Below are 26884 nucleotides of genomic sequence, written 5' to 3'. Positions count from 1 at the left end.
TGTTTTATTAGATACTTACTCTTTCCATTAAAAAAAAAAAAAACAAAAGCCAAGTGAGAACAATTCCTATCTTTTCATTACTATATAACAGTGCAATTTACTTTGTATGATGTGATGATGTAGGTGTCTTTCAGTCTCAGTTGTAAACTTGTAATGATAAGGAATGCATCGTTTTCATCTCTTTATCCCCTACACTGCTCATCAACACTAGTTGAAATAAACTGAATTTGCTGAAATGGATCTGTGCACTGTGGTAGCAAAGGGCTCTTACAAAGAAGCTTTGGGCTTAGAAGCAGTAACACCTGTTTTGCAATGAACACACCTAATGACAAGATTTCGGTTTCTATATACCAGTCCTCACTAAATGAACCAGGACAAAAAAGGTTGATTCCAGGTCTGGAGCAGGGAAAGTGTAAGCGAGCCTAGAACACCTGGTGCCCAAAAACACGTGTTCCAAATAACTAGCGAGGCCGTGTCATGAAGGCACGGTAGGGAAGCGAGCTCAGCGAGGCTTCTGCTAGCCAAACTGGGGATGACCTGAAGCTCGAAAAGATGGTAACTGGTAATATATGTAATTTGTAAAAAAAAAAAAAAAAAAAGCTTTAATAATATAATTCCTTTACAGATCACTCAGGTATTCAGTATATATAAAAATACAGAATCCAATAATTACCATTTTGCAATCCTCAATATAATAATTTTTGATCTAGTCATGATCATTAATGCATTCTAAGTAAACCATTAAGTAAAAATTATTGGGGAACAAGACAATCACCGAGAATCAGAGCATTACCCCAGAGATGGTTATTAGAGAGGGAGAATGGCTCAGCATCACTAATCATCAGAGAGATGCAAATTAAAACCACAATGAGATACCACTTCACACTGGTGAGAATGGCCGTCACTAATAAACCAACAAACAACAAGAGTTGGAGAGGATGTGGAGAAAAGGGAACAAATAGAACTGCTTTTTGACCCAGTGATTCCATTGTTGGTAACACACCCTAAGAATCCCAAAACAATAATTCAAAAGAACTTATGCACCCCTATGTTCATAGCAGTGCTATTTACAATAGCCAAGTGCTGGAAACAGACTAAGTGCCCATCAGTAGATGAGTGGATTAAAAAACTGTGGTACATTTACACAATGTAGTACTACACAGCAGAAAGAAATAAGAAAGAATTCTTGCCCTTTGTGACAGCATGGATGGAACTGGAGAGCATTATGCTCAGTGAGATAAGCCAGGCAGTGAAAGACAAATACCATATGATATCACTTGTAAGAGGAATCTAATGAACAAAATAAACTACCGAGCAAAACAGAACCGGAGACCTGGAAACATGGAACAGACTGACAGCAGCCAAAGGGGAGCAGGGAGGGAGGGAGGCAATGGTGGGAGGAAGGGGAGGATGTATGAACATGTATGTCAAAGAGCATGTATGAACATGTCCATGACCCACCGATGTGGACAACAGTGCAGGGAGAAGAACAGAGACAGGATCATGGATACAGAGAGCATTTTGATGGCTGCCAGATGGGAGGGGGGTGTGGGGAAATGGGTGAAGAGGTGAGGGGATTAAGAAGCACAAATAGGTAGTTACAGAATAGCCATGGGGATGTAAAGTACAGGGAATGGAGTAGCCAAGAACTTTTCTGAATGACCCATGGACAAGAACAATGGTGTGGGGATTGCCTGAGGGAATGGGGGTGCTGGTTGGAGGGGGGGCAAAGGGGAAAAATTGGGACAACTGTAGTAACATAATCAACAAAACATAATTTTAAACAGTTTAACCGAATTCAATTAAGACTTTGGATTTAATTTACAATTTATCAGAAATACACGGGATACTGAGACAAGTGTGGCAACGCCATTAGATGTCTGATGACTCATCAGACCCAACCAGAAGCTAGCTGAGCTACTCTGCACGACAGAAGAGACAACCAATTCAAGGCTTACACCTTGAACAGATCCTAGATTAGAACCAAAGGGGAAAAACAGCTATAAAGAATATTTTTGTAACAATCAGGGATTTATTTTTTTCTTAGGAGTGATAACGGTATTTTACAATGTAGCAGAATGTCTTATTCTTAGGAAATGCACTGTGCGGGATTTATTGAGAAGTGAAGTGTTAAAATGTCTGTGACTTACTTTCAAATGCTTCCACAATGCATACTTACTGAAAGAGGGCAAAATGTTAAAGTCAGTGAATCTAGATGAAGAATATATGTACTTCATTTTCGATTTTCTTATAGGTTTGAATATTTTCCAAACAGACAGCTGGGAAGTCATGCGAGGCAACAGGATTCAGGGCTGATACATTAGCTGGTTATGTGAATGTTTATGCACTAGGCCCGTTTCGTTTGCAATTCCCCCACCCCTCCCGCAGGCCCAGAGCCTAGCCGGCTCATAGTAAGCATTCAGTGTTTACTGAATGTTAACCGTGAAGAAAACCAGCTCAGACAGGTGGAGTTACTTCCTCACACAGCTATATAAGAGGCAAAGCTGGGCTCTGACTCCAAGTCTAACTCTTTAAAAATCTGTACTTTTTTTTTTTTTTAAGCTTCTGTTCTTTCTAGAGTGATATTGCCTCTTTATTTCATAATCTACTCTATTAACAGCCAGCAAAGGAAGAGAATATACAACCTGCCCTAGTAACCTGGTGTTGAATTTTTCCTTATATCAAAAGTCTGTCCCTACTGCAACCTTCTCTTTGGTCTTACAAGTTTCAAAAGAAAACGACAGGACTGCAATCAGTGACATGACTCCAAACAGAATCAAACAGAAAAATAGGATGGGACAGTTCCGAAAGCAAAGAAAGATGCTTCACCTTCTACCTCTTCCCAGTCATCTTCACTTTCCTCCTCATCATCTCCTTCATGGCTGTCTTTGTCCATGGCCGCCTCTCTCTTTGGATGGTACCCCTTCTTGCTGGCACTTGTAAAGTCCCTGTATAAAGACCAACCACAGGAAGGAAGATGAAGAAGGTGCAAACATCCTAGTATTACACTTAAACTACATGGAGTTGTAAGGACCCCTTCTATTTATTGAAAATCTGCTGCAATTATTTAAAGAGCACTTGTGAGCTCGGAGCCTCATCTGCTCCATCAGCAGGAGCCTCAAGTTCTCATCAAGATGGCTCGGGTCAGTCTGAGACAGATGGGCTAGCGAAGTGGAAAGAACACTGTAACCCTAAGCCTAGAGCTGTGGAAGGAAAACGTAGCTGTGTCTGGAGACGGGACAGGAAAAGCTACAAGAAGACACAATATAATGTGAATTCCAGCAGTAAAAGCTGTGATGTGTGTGTATATACAGTCGGATGCCAGAAAGAAGAAATGGTAATTCCCACTTGCTGATCCTACTACGGGCCAAACTTGGAAGGTCCCCCAGCCCCAGGAAATGTGACATAAGGAGACTGAAGTAGAAGTGTAATTTCAAGATAAGTGGGGATGTGACTATATGTAGGCATGTCATAAATAACAGCATAAACCAGGACACCTAGCTAGATAAGTAGATAAGTAGTTAGCTGCATATCAGTTCAAGACTAAATGGTTGCTAATGTGCAATGCAGATTTTCCTCATTTTATGATGGGGTTACTTCCCAATAAAACCATCTTAAGTTGAAAATATCTTAAGTCTGGCCCCAACTGGTGTGGCTCAGTGGGTTGGGCATCATCCTGCAAACCGAAAGGTCCCCGGTTCGATTCTCCATCAGGGAACACGCCTGGCCGCGGACCAGGCGCCCGACTGGGGGCATGCGAGAGGCAACCGATCAGTATTTCTCTTGTGCATTGATGTATCTCTCCCTCTTTCTCCTTACCTTCCCCTCTCTCTAAAAATAAATAAATAATTTCTAGAAAAAGAAAATATCTTAAGTCTGTAGATGGCTTCTGATCTGCATCTTCCAGGTGGAGGAAAGCAGTTCAGGTAGCAGGAGTAGATGAGCACAACTCAGAGACGGGGAAGTACGCGCGCGGGTCTGACGAAGGATGCGAGGTCCCGCGGGGCAGGAGTGGAGTGTGCTTGGGGAGAGCGGTATGACAGAGAGCTGGAATGGCAGCTAAGTGTGTTTTAGATGTAGTATCTTTGAGTAACAGAAGAACACAGGACCAGCAGTCGAAGACCTGGGTCTCACCTGGTTTTTCCCACTATCTGTGTAGCCACAAATAAATCACTTTCTGCAAGCTGTCGCTGTCCTCATCTGAAAAGTATGGGAGGTGAAAATCTGTAATCACTAAGGTTCTTTCTAGCTGTTACTAGCAGTCTGAGCTCTATCTAGAAGAGTTTAAAGATCCAATCTGTTGCATGGATCCCAGTGACAAGCACACAGAGTAGGTTTTATTAATCACACTTTCCTGTTGGGAACAATCAAGACCTCTCACCTGAAATCTTCCCCATCACTGAAGTCTTCGTCCTTTACAGCCTTGCAGTTTTCAGACTTAACAGTCACCTTGGACACTTTCTTTTTTGCTGGACCATCTGCTGGGCCCCCATCACTGCGGCCCCTCTTCCTCTTCCCTTGTGAGGCTTTTGAGAGCAGACTCTCCTTTGGGGGCTTTTCATCTTCAAAGACATCTAGATGACCACATGGAACAGATAAGGGACAGTAAGAACAGGTAAGGGACAACAGGAAAGGTGGCTGCAGAGTGGTTTCACGGGCATAGTCATGAAAACTCCTGTTCTGTAACCTCCCTCCAAACCAAATCTTCATTACCAGCTCATCATGCCATGTTTGGTCAACAACCAGCTTTCAGCCTCTCCCCACCTTCAGTCCAGTCTACACTTTGCTACCAGTAAAATCCATCTTCCTTCATCAGCATTTTATTCTGCTCCTCCTAAGACTACAGAGAGGCTCCCATATGACTCAAATAAAACCTAACTTTCAAATCTTAAATTTCTGTGAATATCCAGCAAGAAAAATATATCAATCCATTGACTAATCCCTTATTTACTGTCAATCCTCGCTTATTAAGTGAAATGTTCTGAGGTCATACACACAACCAAGTTTTACCACAACCTTACTTCTACTAATATGTATTTCCACTATCTTTCAAAATCAAACTCTGGCCCTGACTTGTGTGGCTCAGTAGGTTGGAGCGTTGTCCCATGGCTGAAATGCTGTGGGGTGGGTTCAATTCCCGGTCAGGGTGCATGCCTGGGTTGCGGGTTTGATCCCTGGTTCAGGAGTGTATAGAAGTCAACCAATCGATGTTTCTTTCTGGCATTGATGTTTCTCTCTCTCCCTTCCTCACTCTCTAAAAAAAAAACAATGAAAAAAAAAAAAAGTCCTCTGGTGAGAATTAAAAAAAAAAATTAAACTGCTCAAAACAAATACTTTTTAAAAACCTTTCCAATCTAACCCAAATGGCACTTGATACACTAACCATTTCAGCAAGCTTGGGGTTGGAATTACCGCTACTTTCTTAAAATAATTGTTTTTTTGTTGAAGAGAAGTATAAAAATGCATAAGATGCTGGTTTTAGTTAAATTAGGGTATCTAAACTATGGTCTATTAATATATTTTTAATGAGTAAATAATTTCTAAATAAGATGGCCGAAAAGGATTTTTTCTATTTTGCAAATCTATTCATACAGAAAAATCTTGAATCTGAAATAAATTTCCTTTGCCTTTGCCTTACTCTGCTTCAATTAATTTTAGAAAAAATACTTTACCTAAATTGAGGTTCCAAGGGAGCTGCAATATTAACCTAAGATAGTAAATCAATCCATTCCTTTCATTTATGGTTTGTCCTGCTGACTCTCTTGGGTTATTTATATTTCCCAAGAATATACTTTTGCACGGGAAAAAAGACTCTCCCCGTTGAGCTAAATACTGGGTTGGCCAAAAAGTTTGCTAAGTTTGTTCAGTATGATGGCTCTAGTATTGCTTACTTGTCTTTACCTTCATTCGAAACAATTTTGTTAGATTGTATCGTGACAGCTGTCATATCAGCATGCACTTAATAAAAACATCAAAATTGGTGAATTTTTGTGTAGCCATTTATTGAAGATGGAAGAAAATACACAACATTTTCATCATATTATGCTTCATTATTTCAAGAAAGGTAAAAAACCCAACTGAAACACAAAATAAGATTTGTGCAGTGTATGGGGAAGGTGCTGTGACTGACATGTCAAAAGTGGTTTGCTAAGTTTTAGGCTAGAGATTTCTTGCTGAATGATGACCCACAGTTTTGTAGACCATTTGAAGTTGATAGCAGTCAAATCCAGACATTAATTGAGAGCAATCAATGTTATACCACGCAGGAGATAGCCAACATACTCAACATATCTAAATCAATGAAGTTATTGGTGAAAATGAAAAATGTGTCTTTTATTTTACGGAAAAAATGTTAACAAACTTTTTGGCTAAGCCAGTACCATTATTAGTGGTGGTTATTTCTGCATGGTAGAAATAGAGATGATTTTTTTCTCTATTTTTTAAAAAAGATTTTATTTATTTATTTTCAGACAGAGGGGAAGGGAGGGAGAAAGAGTGGAAGAGAAACGACGTGTGGTTGCCTCTCATACACCCCCTACTGGGGACCTGGCCTGCAACCCAGGCATGTGCCCTAGACTGGGAATCGAACCCGGGACCTTTGATTTGCAGGCCAGCACTCAACCACTGAGCCACACCAGCCAGGGCTCTCTATTCTTTGTGGGGGTTTTTGGCTGCAGAGATTCTAGAGGCTATATTCCAGGACTCTCCATGGTCTAGGGCTATCTAATATGGATAACCAGCCCCCTTGAACTCAATGTGGTTATTTTAGCAAGGCAGGAATTACTACTGTGGTTTGCTTGGCCATCTATGGAGATTTAAGAAAAACACCTGCTTAAACCTGTCAGCTGCCTCTCATAGCACTTGGAATAAAGTACAAACTCCTTAGCTTGGTCTCCAAACTAAGGGTTATGCCTACCTCCCTCACCTCAATTCCTGCTACTTACCCCCTTACTCACTGATTCAGCCAACTGGCCAAGCTCATTCCTTCCTAAGAGTTTTTATTTGTATTTGTTTGTTTGTTTATATAATTCTTTTAAAATTGAATTTATTGAGGAGACATTGGTTATTAAAATTGCATAGGTTTCAGGTGTACAATTCTGTAATACATCATCTGTATATTGTATTGTGTATTCACCACCCCAAGTCTTAATTCTTTTCAACCTAAGAATCTTTAAACATTCCCTCTGCTTGGATCTCTTTCCCCCCAAAGCTTCCTATGAATGGCTCTTTCAGGACATTCAATGACTGGCTCAAAAATGTCACCTCCTCACAGAAGCCTTCCCTGACCACTGACTCTGACTTAACTGCTTCTTCCCCAACCTCGTGTCAGTTTTACGACAATAACCTGTTTTACTTTCTTCATAGCTCTTATCACCATGGGAATTTATTTTGAACTTCTTACTGTCTGTCCTACCTACCCCTCCCCGAAGATTATAAGCTTCCTGAGGTTCAAGAACTTTGCTTGTCTTGTTCATTACTATAATTTCATTGCATGCATGGAGGTGCTGTCAAAACCTACACTGTTGAGCTATTAGGAACAATAGTCCAAACCACAACCACAGCAAACTCCAATCACAGCAAAGATTCTAGCTCTTCAGATCCTGGAACCTGCTTTGGGAAAGTATTTCTAGCTCCTTTGGCTAGCAGAGGTTTTTTTTTTTTTTTAATCTTCACCCGAGGACATTTTTTTCATTGCTTTTAGAGAGAGAGCAAGGGAGAGATGAAGGGAGAGAGAAACATTAATTCGAGAGAAGCACTGATTGACTCGCATATGCGCCCAGACTGGGGATAGAACCCACAACCTAGGTATGTGCCCTACCAGGAATTGAACCCACAACCTTTAGGTTCCAGGACAATGCTCCAACAAGAGTCACACCAGCCAGGGCTGGCTAGCAGAGTATGAGTTAAGCTTGGGTACATCCTTACCTACATTTAAACTGAATTAATATGAGCTAGCCCAACTACCTAACGGACCACGCCAAGAACTTTATATGCCATCTCATTGAAAAATCACAACCACTTTGCAAGACAGTATTACATTTCACAGACCCGGTTCAGAAAGGCTAAATTATTTGCCCAAAATAATTTTCCCAAGCGCATATCATGACTGAATGTGTAGCTCTACCGAGCTGGTGCCCAGGTAAAGTGTTTAGCTGGAAGAAATGCTACCCAAGCAGGTAGCAGTTCCGTCAGATTAAGACTTCTAATTTTTGAATTGCCACATATTCAGAATACATTCCTTCTGGGTAGAATTCCAACCCCACTCTCACAGCTTCTTGCTGAAATATTACCCACCTTAAAGTCACAGATCAAACAACTCCTTCAGAGAGCATTTCCCAATACTATCTTCGGTCACACCTGATTATTCCTTTGGAAGCCACAAAGCCCTGTATCTTCTCCCATCATAACACTCTGCCTTGGATATTTTTGTAAGTGTCAACACTACTATACTTTAAGCTCCTCCAAGAAATCTCAACTTTCCCTCTCACCTAGTTTGTGTATACCACACAGCTGGTACTCTGAAAATATTCAAATGTTGCACCCCTGCTGGTTACCTAATCTAATCTATTACCTAGTTATTTCACGAATCCCTCCACAGCATGCGTTTTGCAATTATTAACAATATTTATTGAGCACTTAGTATAGGTGGGATGAGACAAAAGGGAATATAGCAAAAATAAGCTTTCTTGAAGCTTAAATTCTAGTAAGATGGGCAATCAAAAAGGAAGCAAATAAATCAACAAGTTCATTGAGGTAACAACAGCCAAATCATGTAGGGACCTATAGGCTATGAGGAGGAATTTGGATTTTATGTCCAGAGCAATGGGAAGTCACAGAAAGTTTGAAGTAGGAGCATGTTATGATCTGACTTGTTTTTTTTTTTTTTTAAAGATCATCACTTGGGTTGCTCGGTGAACTACTGCAGGGGGAGGAATGGGTGTAGGGAGACCAGGAAAACGGCAACTGCGGTCGTTCAACAAAGTGATGGCTTGGGCAGGGGTCGGGGTCATGGAAATAAATAGAAGTGGAGAAATCTGAGATATAGCTCTGAGGTTGAAGTGACAGGACCTGCTGACGGATTGGATGTTTGCGTTTAAGGAAAAGGAGGTGTTTGCTTTAACTAGTGGGTGTAGGGATCATTTATTGAGATGGGGAAAAGTGGGCAAGTTGAAAGGGGAAAACCAAGAGTTTTGCTTTGCCCATGACAAACATAAGAAGCCCATTTGATATCCACGCAAAGTCAGGTTGGATCCAAATCTGAAACCATGGGGTGAGATTTAGCTGACGACATTATTCTGGGAGCTAGCACAGTGATTGTCCTGGTCTACTGTCTACTGTCCGCTGGGGACACAAATAACTGCAATGCCTTTTCTATTCAGCCCTCCGCATCTACCAGGAGGTTGGGCTTTATGCTGTGGACAACAAAGACCAGAAAAGAGGCTACGCAAGAGAAGTTCGTGGCTAGTTTGGGTTTCACTGGAACCGCTCAGAGAGCATCACTCCTCGCCCCAGGACAGACGCAGAGCGACGTCGGGGAGGAGCCGGAAGCAGCACAAACACCTGCCTCGGGTAACGTCCTCTCCTTAGCAAAGATGCGCGCGGGGAGGCTCTGCCCCACATCTCCAAGGGGTCGAGCTCCCCGATCCCTGAACCCAAGGCCTGCTGCCGGACCTCCTTCAGCGTCTCCCCCTAAGCCCAGCTTGGCTTCGCTCTCACCTGCCTCCTCTTCACGCCGGGCCGTGCTCCTACCCTTGGCTTTTTGGCTGCGCGGCTCGTGTCCCCGCGACTCCTTGCAGACGGCCCGCTTCCGGGCCATGTTGCTGGGGCAAAACTACTTTTCCGCGTGACGCACGAGGCTGCGGAAAGCTCTTTGAGATCCGGCTACACCCCCCAGGTGGGAAGATGCCTGACCACGCCCCTGACTTTTATGTACTATGCCACGCCCCAAGCTGAAGCTCCGCCCCAAATGATCAATGCAAACTGCTGGAAGCAAGAAGGGGCAAAACAGACTTGTACTTCCGGCGCACTGAGTTCTCGCGTTTCCGGAGCTTGGAGAGGCTCGAGTGGTAACGCGAGAGTCGGGAAAGGGCGCAGGGTTTGAAACATGGCGGACGACGTGGACCAGGTGAGTGTTTCTTGAGCTGGCGGAATAGCGGCATCCTCATGCCCAGCTGGCCCTGTTCGGCTTTGCATTCTAGGGCTGCTTTCTTCAAGCTCGTAGGAAGGTAGTCTGTCCTGCCGCTTGTCTGTGGGTCGTTACGGCCTGGCATTTTTGCCTCAGGCCATGAAGTCTTGTTAGAAGTCCGCTTGAGAACTAGCTTCTCCGCCGCCCGCTCTTTCCCTTCTCTGAGTTTCACCTCTGTCTATAGAATGGGAGCTCTCCAGGCGTGCCTCACTGCACTGTCGGGATTCCAATACCGTGATGATAGAGTTAAGGAGTTTTATCAGCACTGAGCGCTACAGTTATTACTCCTTCAACAGATGCTTCGTGAACATCTGCTTTATGTGGTTAGACACGGTTCTAAACACCAGGGACACCGACACTGACCCCACGTGGAGCTTGTACTGTGGAGAAGAGCAGATAAAAAGTAAACGCGAGTATGTGCGATATCTAGGAGCTGTGATGTGGTATGAAGGAAACAAGGAACTGGTTTGTCTCACCTCCTCTTCCTCCTTCCCGGCATACTCTTCCTCGGGTTGTGGATCGGTGTGCATCAGGCCACAACTTCTCCTGAAATCTCACCTCATCAAAGAGGACTTCTTTGCCCTCCTACATAAAATAGCACTCTGCCTAGTCTAGGTTTTTTTTTTTTTTCATAACATGTTATTTGTTCATATTAAGTGCAAGCTTTGTTTAATGTTTGTCTCCTGCCCTTGCCTCCCAGAATGTGTATTTCTTAAGAGCAGGAATTTTGTGCACTGTTCTGGCCTTGGGATTTAGAACAGGGCTGAAAACACTCAGCGCATTTATTGAGTGAATGAATTGGGTGATCAGGGAGGCCTCTTTGAAAAGGTAATATTTAAAGCTACAGGTTGGAAAGGGTAGAGAATGGGCATCCCAGACTGAGGCTAAAGGAGCAGTAGGCCTCTGTCATGTGTATATTCTTACAGCATTATAATTATTTATATGCCTCCCTGGACTGGAATGAGCTCCTTGAGGGTGGGGAGTGACTTCTGTATCATTGTACCTAGTTGGCTAGCTGGTCCTTAACAAACACCGATTGAACTAGGGATGGGGACCAGTTGAGTCCAGCGTTTTTTTCTCCTCTCATCTAGCCTTTTAAGGCTGTGGAGCCCGTGATGTTCAGTCACCTTCCTCCACCGGCTTCCCGTACTCACTGAAGAAGCTCTGTGAATAATTCCATCAACTCTCCTGGCTTCACCCATCCCATCCACATGGATGACCCCAAGTCATCCTGGCCCTGGTCTCTCTCACGCCTGTTTCCAAATATTCTTTAATATAAACAAGGACAATAATTTATACACACTCTTTGCCAGATACTATTTTAAATACGTTAAATACGTTAGCTAATTTAATCCTAAGAATCACGAAGGGAAGATTGTGGCTTCCTCATTTTATAGCCAAGAAAACTCAGAACTAGAGATGGCATAATTTTTAATCTCGATTCATAAGTGTCAGAGTCAGGAGTTGCCCTCTTATTGCCTGACTCCAAAACCAGTGCTTGTGGCCAGTATTCTGTACTGCCTGATGAATATATTTTTCTTATTAGCCATTTGGCACCCTAAAGTCAGCCCGCCCTGTAACTCATCATCTTCCCTCAAACCTTCATCTCTGCTTAGCATTCTGACTAGTGTGTAGTAATCACTAAGTGAATGTTTTTCAGATTACTAAATATTTGAGATAAGGCTAACATCCCCGAGAGTGACTCCCTGTACCCTGAAATTGGGTCAGGAAGTTGGGATTTTCAGGGAACAAAGTACAGTCAGTGTATTGCTGTATAACTCTTTCCTGTGTGTGTACGTCTCAGCCCTCATTTGTATAGCAGTTACGTTGTGCCAGGTACTGTTCTGCATCTTCACATGTCGTTAAGCCTCACAACAAGCACTATTCGGTGTGTGCCGTTGTAATCCCCATTTTACAAACTATGAGACTACTACGCAGGGGTGTTGTGTTATTTGCCCGGTCACACAGCATAGCATTGATGTGAGCACTACATTCTCTCTAGTAATTGTGTTAACGAAGCCTGTTTCTTTTATCAGCAACAAACTACCAACACTGTAGAAGAGCCCCTGGATCTTATCAGGCTCAGCCTGGATGAGCGAATTTATGTGAAAATGAGAAATGACAGAGAGCTTCGAGGTAGATTACATGTAAGTAAATTTATTAAATGACCTTGAAATCAGATTATTTTCTTGTCATCTCTCCCTACCCTCATGCCCTTCAAATGTAAAACATGTCCACTGTGGCAGAGCATTTTGAATGTAGATGATAGCGAGGTGGAAGGTCACCTGTATTTCTATAGCTCGAATAAAACTGTAACTTATTCATATTTTTAACATTTTTCTCAACAGAAATATGAATTTATTTCTTTCATTTTCTTCCTTCTACTTGCAAATAACGTTTCTCCATTCTTATTTAAATGTTCTTTAAATTACTGACATATACATAAATTTGTGTTTTCTAGTGAAAAATATTAAATAGCACAGTAGTACGTAGAGTAAAAGGTGAAATCCATTTCTTCTGTTGGTAACAACTATTACAAACTGGGTCTCTGGTTTTTCAGATCTTTTCTGTATATTCACATGTATATATTTATATTTATGTCCATATGTATGTATTTGTACTATATACACTATCTCTAAAAGAATGGGATCTTGCTATAAATATTTTCGAGCACCTTTCTGTTTCACTTAATCTTCTTGGAAGTCATTGCTCATGATGCATTTAAATCCTTATTTATAATGCTTACTATTTTTAATGCTTACATGGAGCTTTTTTAATTTAATTTAAATCACTTTATTTTTCAGTTACAGTTGACATACAATGTTAGTTTCAGGTATATACTATATGTAGTTATTAGAATATTATTGACAGTATTTCAGATGTATACTGTATGTAGTTACTAGAATATTGACTATATGCCATACTTTACATCCCCATGACGATTCTGTAACAACCAATTTGTACTTCTTAATCTTGGCAGCTTTTTCATCCATCCCCCATATAGCAGCTGTCAGAATGTTCTCCGTATATAAGTCTGTTTCTGTTCTGCTTTATTTTGTTCTTTTAGGTTCATTTGCTGATAGATAAGTATTTACTGCCATTTTATTGTTCATATTTTTTTTTTATCATTTTTTTCTCTTAAAGAAGACTCTTAACATTTCATATAATACTGGTTTGGTACTGATGAAATCCTTTAATTTTCCTCATCTGGGAAGCTCTTTATCTAAATGATAGCTTTACTGGATAGAGTAATCTTGGTTGTAGGTCCTTGCTTTTCATCAATTTGAATATTTCTGGCCAATCTCTTCTGGCCTGCGAAGTTTTTGTTGAGAAATCAGCTGACAGTCTTATAGGGGCTCCCTTGTAGGTAACTAACTGCTTTTCTGTTGCTGCTTATAAGATTCTCTCTTTGTCTTTAACTTTTGTATTTTAATTATTATGTGTTTTGGTGTGGGCCTCTTTGGGTTCATCTTGTTTGGGACTCTTTGCATTTCTGGACTTGGATGTCTATTTCCTTCACCAGGTTAGGGAAGGTTTTTTGTCATTTTTTTCAAATAGGTTTTCAACTTCTTGCTCTCTCTCTTCTCCTTCAGGCATCCCATTGATGTGAGTGTTGGTACGCATGAAGTTGTCCCAGAGACTCCTTACACTATCTTCATTTGGGGGGGTTCTTTTTTTCTTTTTGTTCTTGTTTGGGTGTTTTTGCTTCCTTATATAACAAATTAGTTGATCACTGATTTGATTCTCAGCTTTACTCTACTGTTGATTTCCTGTAAATTATTCTTCATTTCAGCTAGTGTAATCTTCATTTCTGACTGATTCTTTTTAATGGTTTCCATGTCCTTTTTTATGCTATCAAAGTTCTGAGTTCTGGAACTACTCTTCCCCTAAGTACCTTGAGCATCCATATAGCCAGTGTTTTGAACTCTGCATCTAGTAGATTGCTCGTCTCTGTTTCATTCAGTTCTTTTTCTGGAGTTTCTTCTGTTCTTTCATTTGGGCATGTTTCATTGTCTCCTCACTTTGGAAGTCTCTGTGTGTTTGTTTCTGTGTATTAGGTAGAGCTGCTGTATCTCCAGGGATGGTAGAGTGGCCTAATGTAGTAGGTGTCTGTAGGGGTCCAGTGACACAGCCTCCCCGGTCACCCGTACTGAGCACTCCAGTTGCGTTCCCCCAGCCCCATGTGCGCTGTGTACCCCTTCCTGTTGTAGCTGAGCATTGACTGCTGTGGGCACATCAGTGGGATTTATCCCCAGGCTGACTTGCTGCGAGGACTGGCTGGAGGGGTCTGCTCCACAGAGCAGGACTGACTTTAGCAGGGCTGTGGTGCCTGCTGAGTCCGCCCTGTGAGTCCAACCACTGTGAGGGTGGTTGGGTGGTGTTTCAACATGGTCTGAAGCTGTCCACAGGGAGTGCTGGCTCTGGCACCTCCTGGGAGGTTCACGTGAAGGTCCATTGCCAGCTGTGTTCTGCCCAGGGCCAGCTGGCTTGAGCTACATAGTAATCTGCAGCTGGCTGCTACTCATGCTGGGCCTACAGGTGCCCGGGAGAAGCCAAACAGCAAACCATTGCTGGCTGCTGCTAGTGCCGAGCCTGGGGCCACTTAGAGGTACCAGGCAGCTGAGGCCAGATGTTACTTGTTTGAGAGATTTTAGGAAAGTCTAAAGCATGAGCCAAGACAAGCTACTCATACCGAAAAGGCACTTGAAACAGCTTGGGTGGGCCCCCAAATTTGGTGGGGCAGAGCCTCAGGGAATCAGCAGAGCAGGGCAGTGTTAGCCAGGTTGATGGAGTCTCAGATATGGCACCTGTCTGCTCGCTCTGTGGGGAATGCTCATCAAATGAACAATGGCCTCTACCAGCACTTTTGTCTGGTAGAAAGCTGCCTTCCCCAACTCTCACTCTGGTGCCAAATACTTCAGTTCCTCTCTGTATGTTCTTGGTGCCTTTCAATCCACTGTACCAGTGCTGGACTCAGAAAAAGAGTGAGTCAGGTAACTGTAGGCCCTTTAAGAGGAACTGCCCAGGACTCCAGAAGCCTTCGTCTTGCTCAGTTTCACTTTCTTTTTTTCTGGCTGTCTTTTGCAGCCAGAAGTTAGGGGGACTTCTCTTCTCAGCACTGGAACCCTGGGCTTGGGGTTCTGGTGTGGGTCTGGAACCCCTCTCTCCTTTCCTTGGGGGGACATCTGCAGCCAACATATCCTCTCTGTTTTTTTGCTGCCACATGTGTGTATGGGAACAGCCCCTTCAGCATCTCTGCCCCTCCAGCCAGTCTCCATATGGCTTCTTCTTTAATTTACTAGTTGTGGGACTTCTATGCAGCTGATTTCAGGTGGATCTGAATGATGGTTGTTCAGTAGTTTAATTGTGACTTTGATATGGTGGGAGATACTAGTACCACGTTTACCTGTGCTGTCATCTTGACCGGAAGTTACGTGGAATTCTTTATATGGCAGTAGTGACATTTAGGTTGTTTTCCCTTTTTTGCTACTATAAATAATGCTGGAATAAGCATTTTTTGTACATTTTTTGTGTGTGTATCTGCTTATATTTTTATAGGATTGGTGCCTTGAAGTGGACCCATTTATTCATAGTGAGAGAAACTAAAGGTTTTGCCTCTTGTTGATAACACATTACTTTCTAGATTGGATTGTTTTCATTGCTGCCATTCTACCCCGAAGTGATTAAAAATAACTAAAATTTATTGAGCATTAATTATCCCAAGTGTTTTGTATATAATACATATCCCATTTGATCTTTATAACAACCCTATGAGGGTAGATACTAAGTATCCCTGTTTTGTAGTTGAAGAAACTCAGGCTTAAAAAGGTGAAGTTACTTGCATGAGGCGACACAGCCAGTAAACGGAGGGCCAGACTGAGAACCTAGGCAGTCTGACTTTAGCCTCACTCTTAAGTACTATGATTCCACCTCCTATAAAACCTAGAGGTAGAGAACCTGCTATTCTAGGAAAGGAAGTAAGGACCTAGGGAGACGTTAGTCTTAATTTACAGCTAGCTGTAAGGGAAGAGGAACCCCAGGAAATGAAACAGCAACTTTGCCAAGAAAAACAATTGAGCTAAATCACATGTGCCAGTCAGTGGCACATGGAGAGATACTCTGGGATAGACATACTGCCTTAGCTCTTTGAAGCTTCTTTAGTTCCCTATGTAGAAACTCTATTGCCTCTATACTGAACAGCCCCCAACCTTTTGTTTGTTTTCTGGCCCTAGTCTATAGATTTTTGCTCTTAGTGTGCTCTGCCTAGCAGTTCCCCCATGTGGCAGATTGAATACTTTTATGTTGATGTGAGCTAGTAAACCATTTAACACTTTGTTAAAAGTAAGCAAAAGTAAGTGGGTTCTGAATAAGGCCCCTGGAGGTTCACTTTTCAGCAAAATGCATGAGCTTTGGAGCTTAGATTGAGGACATACATCCCTCTATCTGTGTTGCAGCATTTATTGGTTGAGCCCACAAGTGCCGAGCACGGTTAGTTCTGGCTGTTATAAATGGGCAGGATGTCGCTTTACTTACATTACCTTACAGTGTTTAGTTGGGACAGGGAGGATTGAATAACGGTGTCTTCTGCCTTCAGGAGACTATAATGCTATCATCTTAGCAATTAAACAAAGAATTTTATTTCCACACTGTTACAGATGGAATTGAAAGAAGCCTAGCCCTGGCTGGTGTGGCTCAGTTGGTTGGAGCATTGTCCTGTAGACCAAAAAGTCATGGGTTCAATTCCTGGTCAGTGCACATACCCAGGCTGTGGGTTTGATCCTTGGTTGGGGTGCATATAAGAAGACAATCAATCAGTATTTTTCTCTCATATTGATATTTCTCTCTCTGTCTCTCTCTCTTTCTCTCCCTCCCTCCCTTCCTTCCTCTCTAAAAGCAGTGAAAAAAATGTCCTAGAATAAGGATTTAAAAAAAAGTCTGATGAATTTGCTATTTTTATAATTAATTATTATAAATGGTGGAAGTGCCTTGGATAAAAAGTAGGCTGAACACTTTAAAAATAATTTCAAATTATTTTAACTAAATTCATTTTTGGCCATTTAAACAGTTTTGTATTTTTATCAGGTCAATTCAGTTATTATTGGAAATGATTTCTGATGAAGTGGTATATTTATACACCAAGATGGTTATTATTTTTAAGTATATTTTATTGATTATGTTATTACAATTGTCCTAGTTTTTTCCTCCCCTTTATCCCCTCTCTGCCCTGTACCCCCCTTACCCTCCAGCATCCCCTCCCCCACTTTAGTTCATGTCTATGGATTGTACATATAAGTTCTTTGGCTTCTTTATTTCCTATACTATTCTTACCCTCCCCCTTTCTATTTTATGCCTGCCAATTATGCTTCTTATTTCCGGTACCTACCCCCCATTCTCCCCCTCCCCCTTCCCATTGATAACCCTCCCTGTGATCTCCATTTCTGTGATTCTGTTCCTGTTCTAGTTATTTACTTATTTTTTGTTTTTGTTTTTTAGGTTCAGTTTTTGATAGTTGTGAGTTTGTTGTCCTTTTACGGTTCGTAGTTTTTTATCTTCTTTTATTTCTTAGGTAAGTCCCTTTAACATTTCATGTACCAAGGGCTTGGAGATGATGAATTCCTTTGACTGGACCTTATCTGAGAAGCACTTTATCTTCCCTTCCATTCTAAATGATAGCTTTGCTGGATACAGTAATCTTGGTTGTAGGTCCTTGCCTTTCATGACTTTGAATACTTCTTTCCAGCCCCTTCTTGCCTGTAAGGTCTCTTTTGAGAAATCAGCTGATAGTCTTACTGGCACTTCTTTGTTTGTAACTGTCTCCTTTTCTCTTGCTGCTTTTAAGATTCTCTCCTTATCTTTAATCTGGGTAACTTAATGATGATGTGCTTTGGTGTGTGCTTCCTTGGATCCAACTTCTCTGGGACTCTCTGAGCTTCCCAGACTTCCTGGAAGTCTATTTCCTCTGTCAGATTGGGGAAGTTTTCCTTCATTATTTGTTCAAATAAATTTTCAATTTCTTGCTCTTCCTTTTCTCCTTCTGGCAGCCCTATATAATTTGGATATTGGAACATTTAAAGTTGTCCCAGAGATTCTGGAGCCTCTCCTCATTTTTTTGAATTCTTGTTTCTTTATTCTGTTCCAGTTAGATGTTTATTTCTTCCTTTTGTTCCAAATCATTGCTTTGGGTCTTGGTTTCCTTCCCTTCACTGTTGGTTTCCTGTATGTTTTCCTTTATTTCACTTTGTGTAGTCTTCATTTCTTCCTTCATTTTGTGACCGAGCTCAATCAGTTCTATGAGCATCCTGATTACCAGTGTTTTGAACTCTGCATCTGATGGGTGGTCTTATCTCCTCATCACTTAGCTCTTTTTTTGGAGTTTTGATCTGTTCTTTCATTTGGGCCATATTTCTTTGTGTCAGTGCACCGGGCTGGTGAATGTTTCTTTAACTCCTTAGTTGTCACAGTTCCATGCAGTTTGCTATTCTGTTCTGGTTGTTTATTGTTTTTAAATTGGTTGTTATCCTTCTTTTGGTTGTGTGAGAAAGTGAAGCATTTCTACCTACTCCTCCATATTGGCTGGAACCCAAGATTATTTTTTATTTGCAAGTAAAAGTTTATGGTAGAAGTTTTTATTTTATTGTTGTTTTTCAAGTATAGTTGTCTACATTTTCCCCCGGCCCCACCTCCCACCCGTGATCCTACCCCACTTAGGCTTTGTCCATATGTCCTTTATACATGTTCCTTGATGACCTTTCCCCTTTTCCCCCCGCTACTCACTTCACCTTCCCCTCTGGTTACTGTCAGTTTGTTCTTTTATTTCAATGTCTCTGGTTATATTTTGCCTGCTTGCTTGTTTTATTGATTAAGTTCCACTTATAGGTGAGATCATATGATATTTGTCATGTGGTATAAGCACTATGTGTTACTTGTAATTGAGCCATTTGCTTATCATAAGCCCTGTTCATTTTTTCTTAATTTTGTAAATTTTTTGGTCCCTTACCCTCCCACTTCAGGCTTATGATCAACATTTAAATATGATATTGGGAGATGTGGAAGAAACTGTGACTACTATAGAAATTGATGAAGAAACATATGAAGAGATATATAAAGTAAGTCATGCGATTCTATTTTTTGTTTTAAAATGCCAATTGTTCTTAACATCCAACAGCTTAATGTTTATGGAAAGCCTGTCATGTTTTGACACCTACTTACGGACTCAGTGGAGTGTAGCAATTAAAAGCAAAGTCTTTGGGGTCAGACAGACCTGGTCTCTAGCACTGGCTTGGCCACTTCCTACCTGGGGTATGCTGGGCAAGGGAATTAACTTTGCAGGTTAATTTCCCCGTTGGTAAGCAAGAATACTACCACTTAACCTCATACGGTTGTCAGGCTTCAGTAAGATACGACAGTGTAAGATGCCTGTGTGTGCTAATATGTAACAGTAATACTGAAGGAGTTCTGTTTGATGTGGATTTGACCTACCAATACTTAATAGAAACTAAAACTGAGAAATTTAAAAATATTTATTAACGCATTAAAAATAAACCTATTATGTTAACATAAGTAGCATTCTTATGAACAATAACTATATTTTCTGAAAGTATTTAGTGAGGAGTGTCTTTGTTTCACATTTTTTGTAAATCTCTATTGTGTGGCTTAATTACATCTAGTTTCTCACATCTTTTTTTCTGCATTTAATGTGTTGTGATATGTTATAATTGAAGAAAATTCAACCTCACAGCTAGTTGGTGGGGTATTTTTTGTGGGTACTCGCCTTTGGTGCTGTACTCAAACTCGAGAGTGGTGGTTTCTTAAAGGTTAGTTGCAGTGCGGAATGTGAAACCATGTTACTGAACTTCTTGTACTTATGCTGTATGCAAATCCATTGGTCTGCCTTGCACCGCGAGTGGGTCTTTTACACATGTGTGATTTTATAACATCAAGCAGTAGTTATTTGGAACATATCAGTTCACTGAGTTATACAGATCTGCCAAATGTTGGCACATTTTATTATTCAAATATAAAAAATAATCGTACTTGTTGTTAAGTCTTTTAGGTATTGGGAAGCCAGTTTCTGGTCCTTCTAGAGCATAGTGGTTTAAACCTGGATTCAAATCTTGACTCCCTTGCTTATATATAGTTGTACCATATTACCCACTTGGCTGTGACTAAGTTTCCTCCTCTCTAAAGTGGGGGTGGTAACAGGACCCACTCAAAGTTAACTAGAAGTTAAGGTTGCCTTCTGTACACACCCTTACTGGGGATCAAACCCACAACTTTGCCCTGATCAGCAATCAGACCCGCAGCCTTTTTGGTTGTGGGATGACATTCCAACCGACTGAGCCACCCAGTCAGATCGCACAATTTACATTCTGCTTTTTTATGTAACATTAACCTAAAACTTTCACCAGGAAAATAGACTCTCCATAAACATTTTCACACTCTTGACTTCTGCTTGTGAGAGAAGTTAACCCTTCTCAGCTGTGGTGTCTCTCTAGCGAGAGGAGCAGTGCTGCTCCCTTCAGATTTGTGGTGGGCCGACACGGATTACCCCTCTCGTCCCGGCTCCAGTCAGCTTGCAGTGGTTCCTCCTGAGCCTGAGGCTCGTGTCCGCACCTGTGTGTGTGTGTCTGGGCGGAGTGTCTGTAACAGATTGTCCGAGCAGTCACTGACCTCCAGAAAGGTTCGTGACTGCTGCCTTGGGGGCCGTTCCGCGGTGCACACTGCGAAGTGCACACAGTCTCTCCGGCTCCGAGTTGCAGCTGCAGAAGGGAAGCAAAGTTTATTTAGTTAATGAGCCTTTTTTTGCATTGCGATGTTTATTAGATATAATATTAAAAATACCTTTGGATAAGTGAAAATACTTTCTCATTTCAACTGTAAAGAAAACAGTTTCTTCTCTAGAAAGTGTAGTATGTCATTTTCCATGTACAAGGTCTATTTCCTTGGACAGACTACTGTACCTTGTAGGGTTTTTAGGTGTATATGTGATAGTTCCTTGTACTGTGTAAATGTATATTAGCTGTAGATGCAGAAAAAGGAAAGACAGTGATACTATGGGGAATACCTATGATCAGTTTTATTCAGCAACATGGATATACTCTTGGTATTTCTCTCCAAGATAGGAAATCAGACTAAATGCTTCCTCAGTTGGACCCATTTTATGGTTTTCTCTGTTGGAATTGCTAATGAATATATCAACATTACCAAAACAGGGAGACCTGCAGACCATATAGGTGTTTTTCCATAACTTAGTAATTGACTTCTGAATAATTAACTTGAGTGCTGACTTGCTAATGGGAAGGTTGGTCGCAGTCAATCTCACTCTTTTTCTTCTCAGCCCTCCGTAATTAGTGTCTCTGTTTTGTAAACTGCTAAAGGTCTGTCTGTATTACTTGGCCCCGGCTTATTTTTTCAACTGGCCATCACATTTACCACCTTCCTTCAGCAAACGCCTCATGCCTTGACTCCCCAGTTTCTCCTGGGGATGTTGTTGCCCTTTTGGAACTGAGCCACCTTGCTCCCTCTGCCTGCAGCATCCTCCCTCACCTTACAGACCTTCGCCTGTAGGCCTCTAGACAGCATCAGATATTCCTCTTAGACCTCTCTCTAGACGGCCACTGTCCGACAGGACTGTCCAACAGGGGAAATGCTCTAAATCTCCAGTGCTCAATACCGTAGCTGAGCGTGTGTGGCTGTTGAGCACTTGAAATGTAGGCTGGCGTGACTAAGGAGCTGGGTATTTAATTTTAATTTTAACCACCTGTCCAAATTTCATATTGGACAGAGCAACTCTAGGCCAACTCCCCCATATGAAAGGAACTCTTCTCTCTTTACAAACTTTCCCATTCAGAAGGAATTCTTCTCTTCATGATCCCATCATCACACACATATGCACATATACATCTCACTAATACTTAACACATACCATATTTTGTTTCTTACCCACTTTAAATTGCTTGCAGTTTAACTTTTTGAGTAGATAATAGAGTCACACAGTTTAAAAGTCACTAAACATGAAAAGTAATAAAAAAGTCTCCCACTCCATCCTCTATTTTCTTTCTACCCTCATCCCCAGAGGTAATCATTATTACTGGTTTCTTGAGAATCCTCCTCAGTGTCTTTATGCATATGCTAGTAGGTTATTCTCCCTCCCGTTTTTTGTAAACAGCATACCATGAGCGCTGTTGCACACATTGCTCTTTCAACTTAATATATCTCAGAGCCTTCTTCCATTTTCACATGTAGCTGCTTTATTCCATTTTCACGTGTAGCTTCTTTATTCCATTTTCACATGTAGCTTCTTTATTCCATTTTCACGTGTAGCTTCTTTATGCTTTTGGTTTTAGCTTTACACTACACCATTGTATAGATGTACCATAAGTTATTTAACTGTTTTGCTGTTGACGGACAAGGTAGACATTTCCAGTCTTTTGCTAATACAAACTATCCTGCCGTGAATAATTTTATCTTTTTCTTATGTGTAATTCTTGTAGGATAAATTCATTCTTTCTCTACTTTCATTTCTAGGATGGGGATTCTAGGAGGACAGGTTCATGTTTTATTCATCTCTGCGTCTAGTGTCTGTCATCGTACATGATGGGAAGAGAGACCACACACAACCACTCCCCCACTCCTATATGTGACAGGTGGCAAGGCTTGGGTCTGCAGTCCTTGGCAATGAAATAAACTCTTTTCTATTTGAAACTAGTTGATTCAACCTGAGACTAAATTTAAAGTTCACTCCTGTAGTCCACACATAAATGTATATGTATGTATATTAAATTCTGGGTGAAATTCACTGCTGTTACTACAAAATCCACTACATTTTTCTGATACTGATTTTATAGACTTCTTTTCTTACCTAGAGAATGTAAGTTTACACACTGAACCCTTTTTTTCTCAAAAAGTATTTGTCTGTAGCCTGGTCTCCTGGATGGATGCTGTAAAGAGATAGCTCAGGGTGGGTAACTCACCTCAGGGTAGGTGAAAGATCCCCCGTACAAGCCCTGGCGGGGTAGTGTTGGCCAGATCTGCCCAGGTTGTGAACTCGATCCCAGGTCAGGATGCACGCAAGAGTCAACCAGTGACTAGAACAGTGAATCGATGTTTGTCTTTCTCTCTCTCTTCCTCCTTCTCTCTCTCTAAAATCAATCCATAAAAAATTTTTAAAAGAAAAGAAAGTTTACCCTTATAGACATGTTGGTTAGACTATGGTAACAAATACCTCCAAACATGTAATAGCTTAGCACAGTTCATGTTTGTTCCTTTTTTTTCCCAAGCTTGTTTCTTTTTTAAATTTATTTCTTATTTTTTTAACTTTTTTTTTTTTTTTTAAATTGTTCAAGTACAGTTGTCTTCATTCCAAGTTAGTTTCTTGATCAGGTAATTGTTCAGGCAGGTTTCCTCCACATAGTCATTCAGGAACCCTGCTCCTTCCATCTCTACCTTCCTCTAAGTCTTTACCATCATTCACGTCCAGCCACTGTAGCAAAAAGAAATGGAGAGGTGTTCATGGGTGGTTTTATGAACCTGGCCTTGAAGTGCCACATTTATCTTCTCACGTTCGTTAGGCTAGAACTCAGTGATAGGATCGTACCCAACTGCAAGGAAGCCTCGGAAATATACTTCAGTTATTTCAGTGTACCCAAGAAGGAAAGAAAAAGGAATTTTTATGAAGAGCTAGCAATTTCTGCCATAGTCTATCCTCCTGACAACCAAATATCCCTGTACACATAGGATTTAAAAAAAAAATTATCTCCATGGGAAAATGATCCTTCCCAGTTCTCTTTTCCTAGTAACATGATACAAGTGGAATGTCAACTGTTTTACTAAGAAACACTGCTGTGGTGAGAATGGTCCCTGGTTGGAAAACCGCATGGGAACTGGGAGAACTGTGAATCAACTCCGAGTGCTGTTAGCCTGTAGCTTTGAGCTTCCTGGAGTGTGATGTGCTACTTGTAATGGCACATGCCCCTCTCTAGTGACTATGAAGCTACATTTGTGGGACTGTTATGCGTGCAATACTGCTTCCTGTGTGGAGCTTAGGACAGCTAAGCCAGGGTGGCTCCTGCACCACCTGGTACTTGAGCTGCCATTTGGGTAGCTAGAGAAGAGTCCTTGGAATGTCATAACAGCTCCCACTGAGTGTGCTGCCTGGCTGGCACACTGTCTTCCTTCTGGGAATCTGCGCACACTGGTATTAGCATGGCTATGTTGAGTTTTGTGAATGTGATTGTCTGGTTTCTGTGAAGACCAACAAGAATGAGTATTGCAGAACTCTGCTTCCCACACACAGAACACACTCACCTCTGCCCCCAAAAGAGGTAAGCAGGACATGCTGGTCAGAGTCTGGGATCTCCACAGGGTTGGCAGTTTTCTGTCAGATCTGCATGTGGTCTCTTGTGGCACAGATTGCTATAAGCTAGAAAGGATGACTTAATTGCCGTTGCCCCTCCCACATCCACCGAAGCAGAGTAGGGACAGGCTACCCACCGTAAAAACCCTGTCGGTAAAGGAAAGAATGGGGACATAGAGCAGTTACCTGTCCTTAGCCTTGAGAATCCCCTGGGGAGGTGTGCCTCTTCCCTGTCCCAGTAGTACAAGAAATCCATTTGTTAGGTCAGGTGTGTTTCATGTGATATTTGGTACATGCTTACACTAAAACAATTCCTTTTGTTTATCCAGAATTCAAATTTAATTGGGTGACCTGTATTTTTATTTGCTAAATCTTGCAACCCTAATTGGGGGGTGCAGAACGTCAAAGGCTTTTTTTTTTTTTTTTTTTAATCCAGGCTGTGGTTTCTTGGGCAATGCAATTTCTGTAAAAATTAGGACTTCTGTGATTACGACCTGGTTACTTCCAATTAATTCTGTGGGCCAGGTTCCCCAATCATTGTTCTTTCCTAGACATAGGTTTTAGATGCCTTTATTTAATACTGTCTCACCTGTATTCCTGTCCCTCAAATTAACATTCACTACCTTGAGGTCATTTGCCAGAGTGAGTTTGGGTAGGAAGGCAATACCCTTAATCTGATCTTTGCCTCAAGGCTGAGTTTATTTAACAGTTTTACTGGGCTTTGTTCCTCAAAGCTTTTTCCTGCTTTTGTCTACAGTTTGGGGTCTAAAAACAGTTGGCTTTTCTAATCCTTTGAATTCTGTCTTGTAATCTCTGCTTGAACACCAGCTAGTTCTTTTCCTGAATTCGTCTCATACTTCTTGCTGAGTGCATCAGGCTAACAGCAGCACCTGCTAACATTGGACTTTTCCAATCTCTTCCCCCAGAATCTACAGGTTTGGGAGGTCTTGGGGCTACTTTCCAAGTCATTGCAGTTTTACCAAGTGTTTGCCAAGGCATAAGAGGATTTCAGACATTCCATGTCTGTTTTATTACTGCCTGAGGCTTGACACCTAGGCTAACATCCCAAGGTACCCATTCCACATGTGTGAGTGCAGTGGCAACATCTAATGGCTCCGCACAGTAGGATTTTATTTTTCCCCACATAACGGTCCTGAGTGGAGTTTTAGGTCAATGTAATGGCTTTCTTCCGGATGCTCAGTCAGGGGCCCAGGCTTCCTCTGTCGTAGGGCTCTGCCATCCCGTGGGTTCCCCAGCAGTGGGAGGGACCATAGAGGGAAATTCATGGGGGGTTTATGGATCAGTCAGTCACTTCTGTTTAGTTCTCGTTGATTTAAAACTCAACCTCATAGCTGTATTTAGTTGCAAGGGAGCATGAGAAATGCAGTCTAGTTGTATGCCAGGAAAAGAATGGATTTGGGTGGATAGCTCCGGTCGCCGCCTCAGTCATTGCTGTCTAGGAAAAGTAAACACTTAATAGATTGGTTCCTTGTGCTACAAAGGTAAGTGATCAGGTTTTTGAATCTGTTTATTTGTGTTATGATGAATCTGTGTGTGTTCTTTGTTTTCAAATTTCTCTCGTAAAAAAACCCCAAACAATACTACTAAATATTTGTATGAATGTGTTTCGTTCTTTTTTTCTTCTTCCAGTCAACAAAACGCAATATCCCGATGCTCTTTGTCCGGGGAGATGGCGTTGTGCTGGTCGCGCCTCCGTTGAGAGTTGGCTGAAACAAAGAATTTATCCTACATGGAAGTTAGGAGACTGTATGTGATCGCGTCTTTAAATGTAGAAGATATTCAAAAGAGAAGCCTGCGTAAATTCTGATGTTGAGAAATGACCAAGGATTCTCCTGCTCCTGAAATAAGTTGCTGTGCACATAACCTAGAAGTTCTTAAGCTAAATGACATTTTTATTTTTCTCTAATCTTTCCAATAAATGTGATCGCCAACATGCAGCCCCTCTTTTTTGGGAGTTGATTTGCTCCATTGATTTTTTTGAGATAATTTCTGATATTTTTAAATTTAAATGAAATTTGATGCTTTCTTTTTGTTTTGTTTTTTTAATGCCGTCTCCTGTCTTGTGAATTCTTTAAGCACATGTCTCACGTTCACTGGACCTGTACACACACAGTATGCACCTACTGTGTGTGAGACACAGGTCGAGTGCTGTCAGTATGCTGCTTCCCCTCGCGTCTCCTGGGAGGCAGCCCTTTAAACCAGTAGCTGCAGGACAGTGAGATGAGCGCCCATATGATGACGCGTGTGTGGGCGCCGTGAGAGCACAGTGAAGAGCGCCCAGATCAGAGGGGGTTTGAGGTGGGCGGGGAGTGTGTCATTGT

General features: G+C 41.6%; 2 protein-coding genes across 3 annotated transcripts in view; one reads left to right on the top strand and one right to left on the bottom strand.

Annotated features, from left to right (window-relative positions):
- Positions 1 to 9855, bottom strand: part of XPC (XPC complex subunit, DNA damage recognition and repair factor) — a 34243-nt gene extending 24388 nt beyond the window's left edge. For both annotated transcript variants that reach the window (XM_045192270.2, XM_053929709.1), the window contains exons 1-3: positions 9718 to 9855; positions 4382 to 4574; positions 2830 to 2948 (exon numbers count right to left, since the gene is read on the bottom strand). In XM_045192270.2, the coding sequence (XP_045048205.2) occupies positions 2830 to 2948; positions 4382 to 4574; positions 9718 to 9817 (412 nt within the window). In that variant the 5' untranslated portion in view covers positions 9818 to 9855. The remainder of the gene's footprint in view (positions 1 to 2829; positions 2949 to 4381; positions 4575 to 9717) is intronic.
- A 111-nt stretch (positions 9856 to 9966) lies between these two features.
- On the top strand, positions 9967 to 26609 carry LSM3 (LSM3 homolog, U6 small nuclear RNA and mRNA degradation associated). The gene is made up of 4 exons (XM_024556409.4): positions 9967 to 10126; positions 12223 to 12333; positions 19198 to 19293; positions 26193 to 26609. The coding sequence occupies exons 1-4, from the start codon at positions 10106 to 10108 to the stop codon at positions 26271 to 26273; spliced, it is 309 nt and encodes a 102-aa protein (XP_024412177.2). The 5' UTR covers positions 9967 to 10105; the 3' UTR covers positions 26274 to 26609.
- Positions 26610 to 26884: the final 275 nt, after the last annotated feature.

This window comes from Desmodus rotundus, chromosome 8, assembly GCF_022682495.2.
Source record: "Desmodus rotundus isolate HL8 chromosome 8, HLdesRot8A.1, whole genome shotgun sequence".
Classification (NCBI taxonomy): Eukaryota; Metazoa; Chordata; class Mammalia; order Chiroptera; family Phyllostomidae; genus Desmodus; species Desmodus rotundus.
Note: the sequence above shows the minus strand (reverse complement) of the source record. Positions and strands in the feature narration are given on the sequence as shown.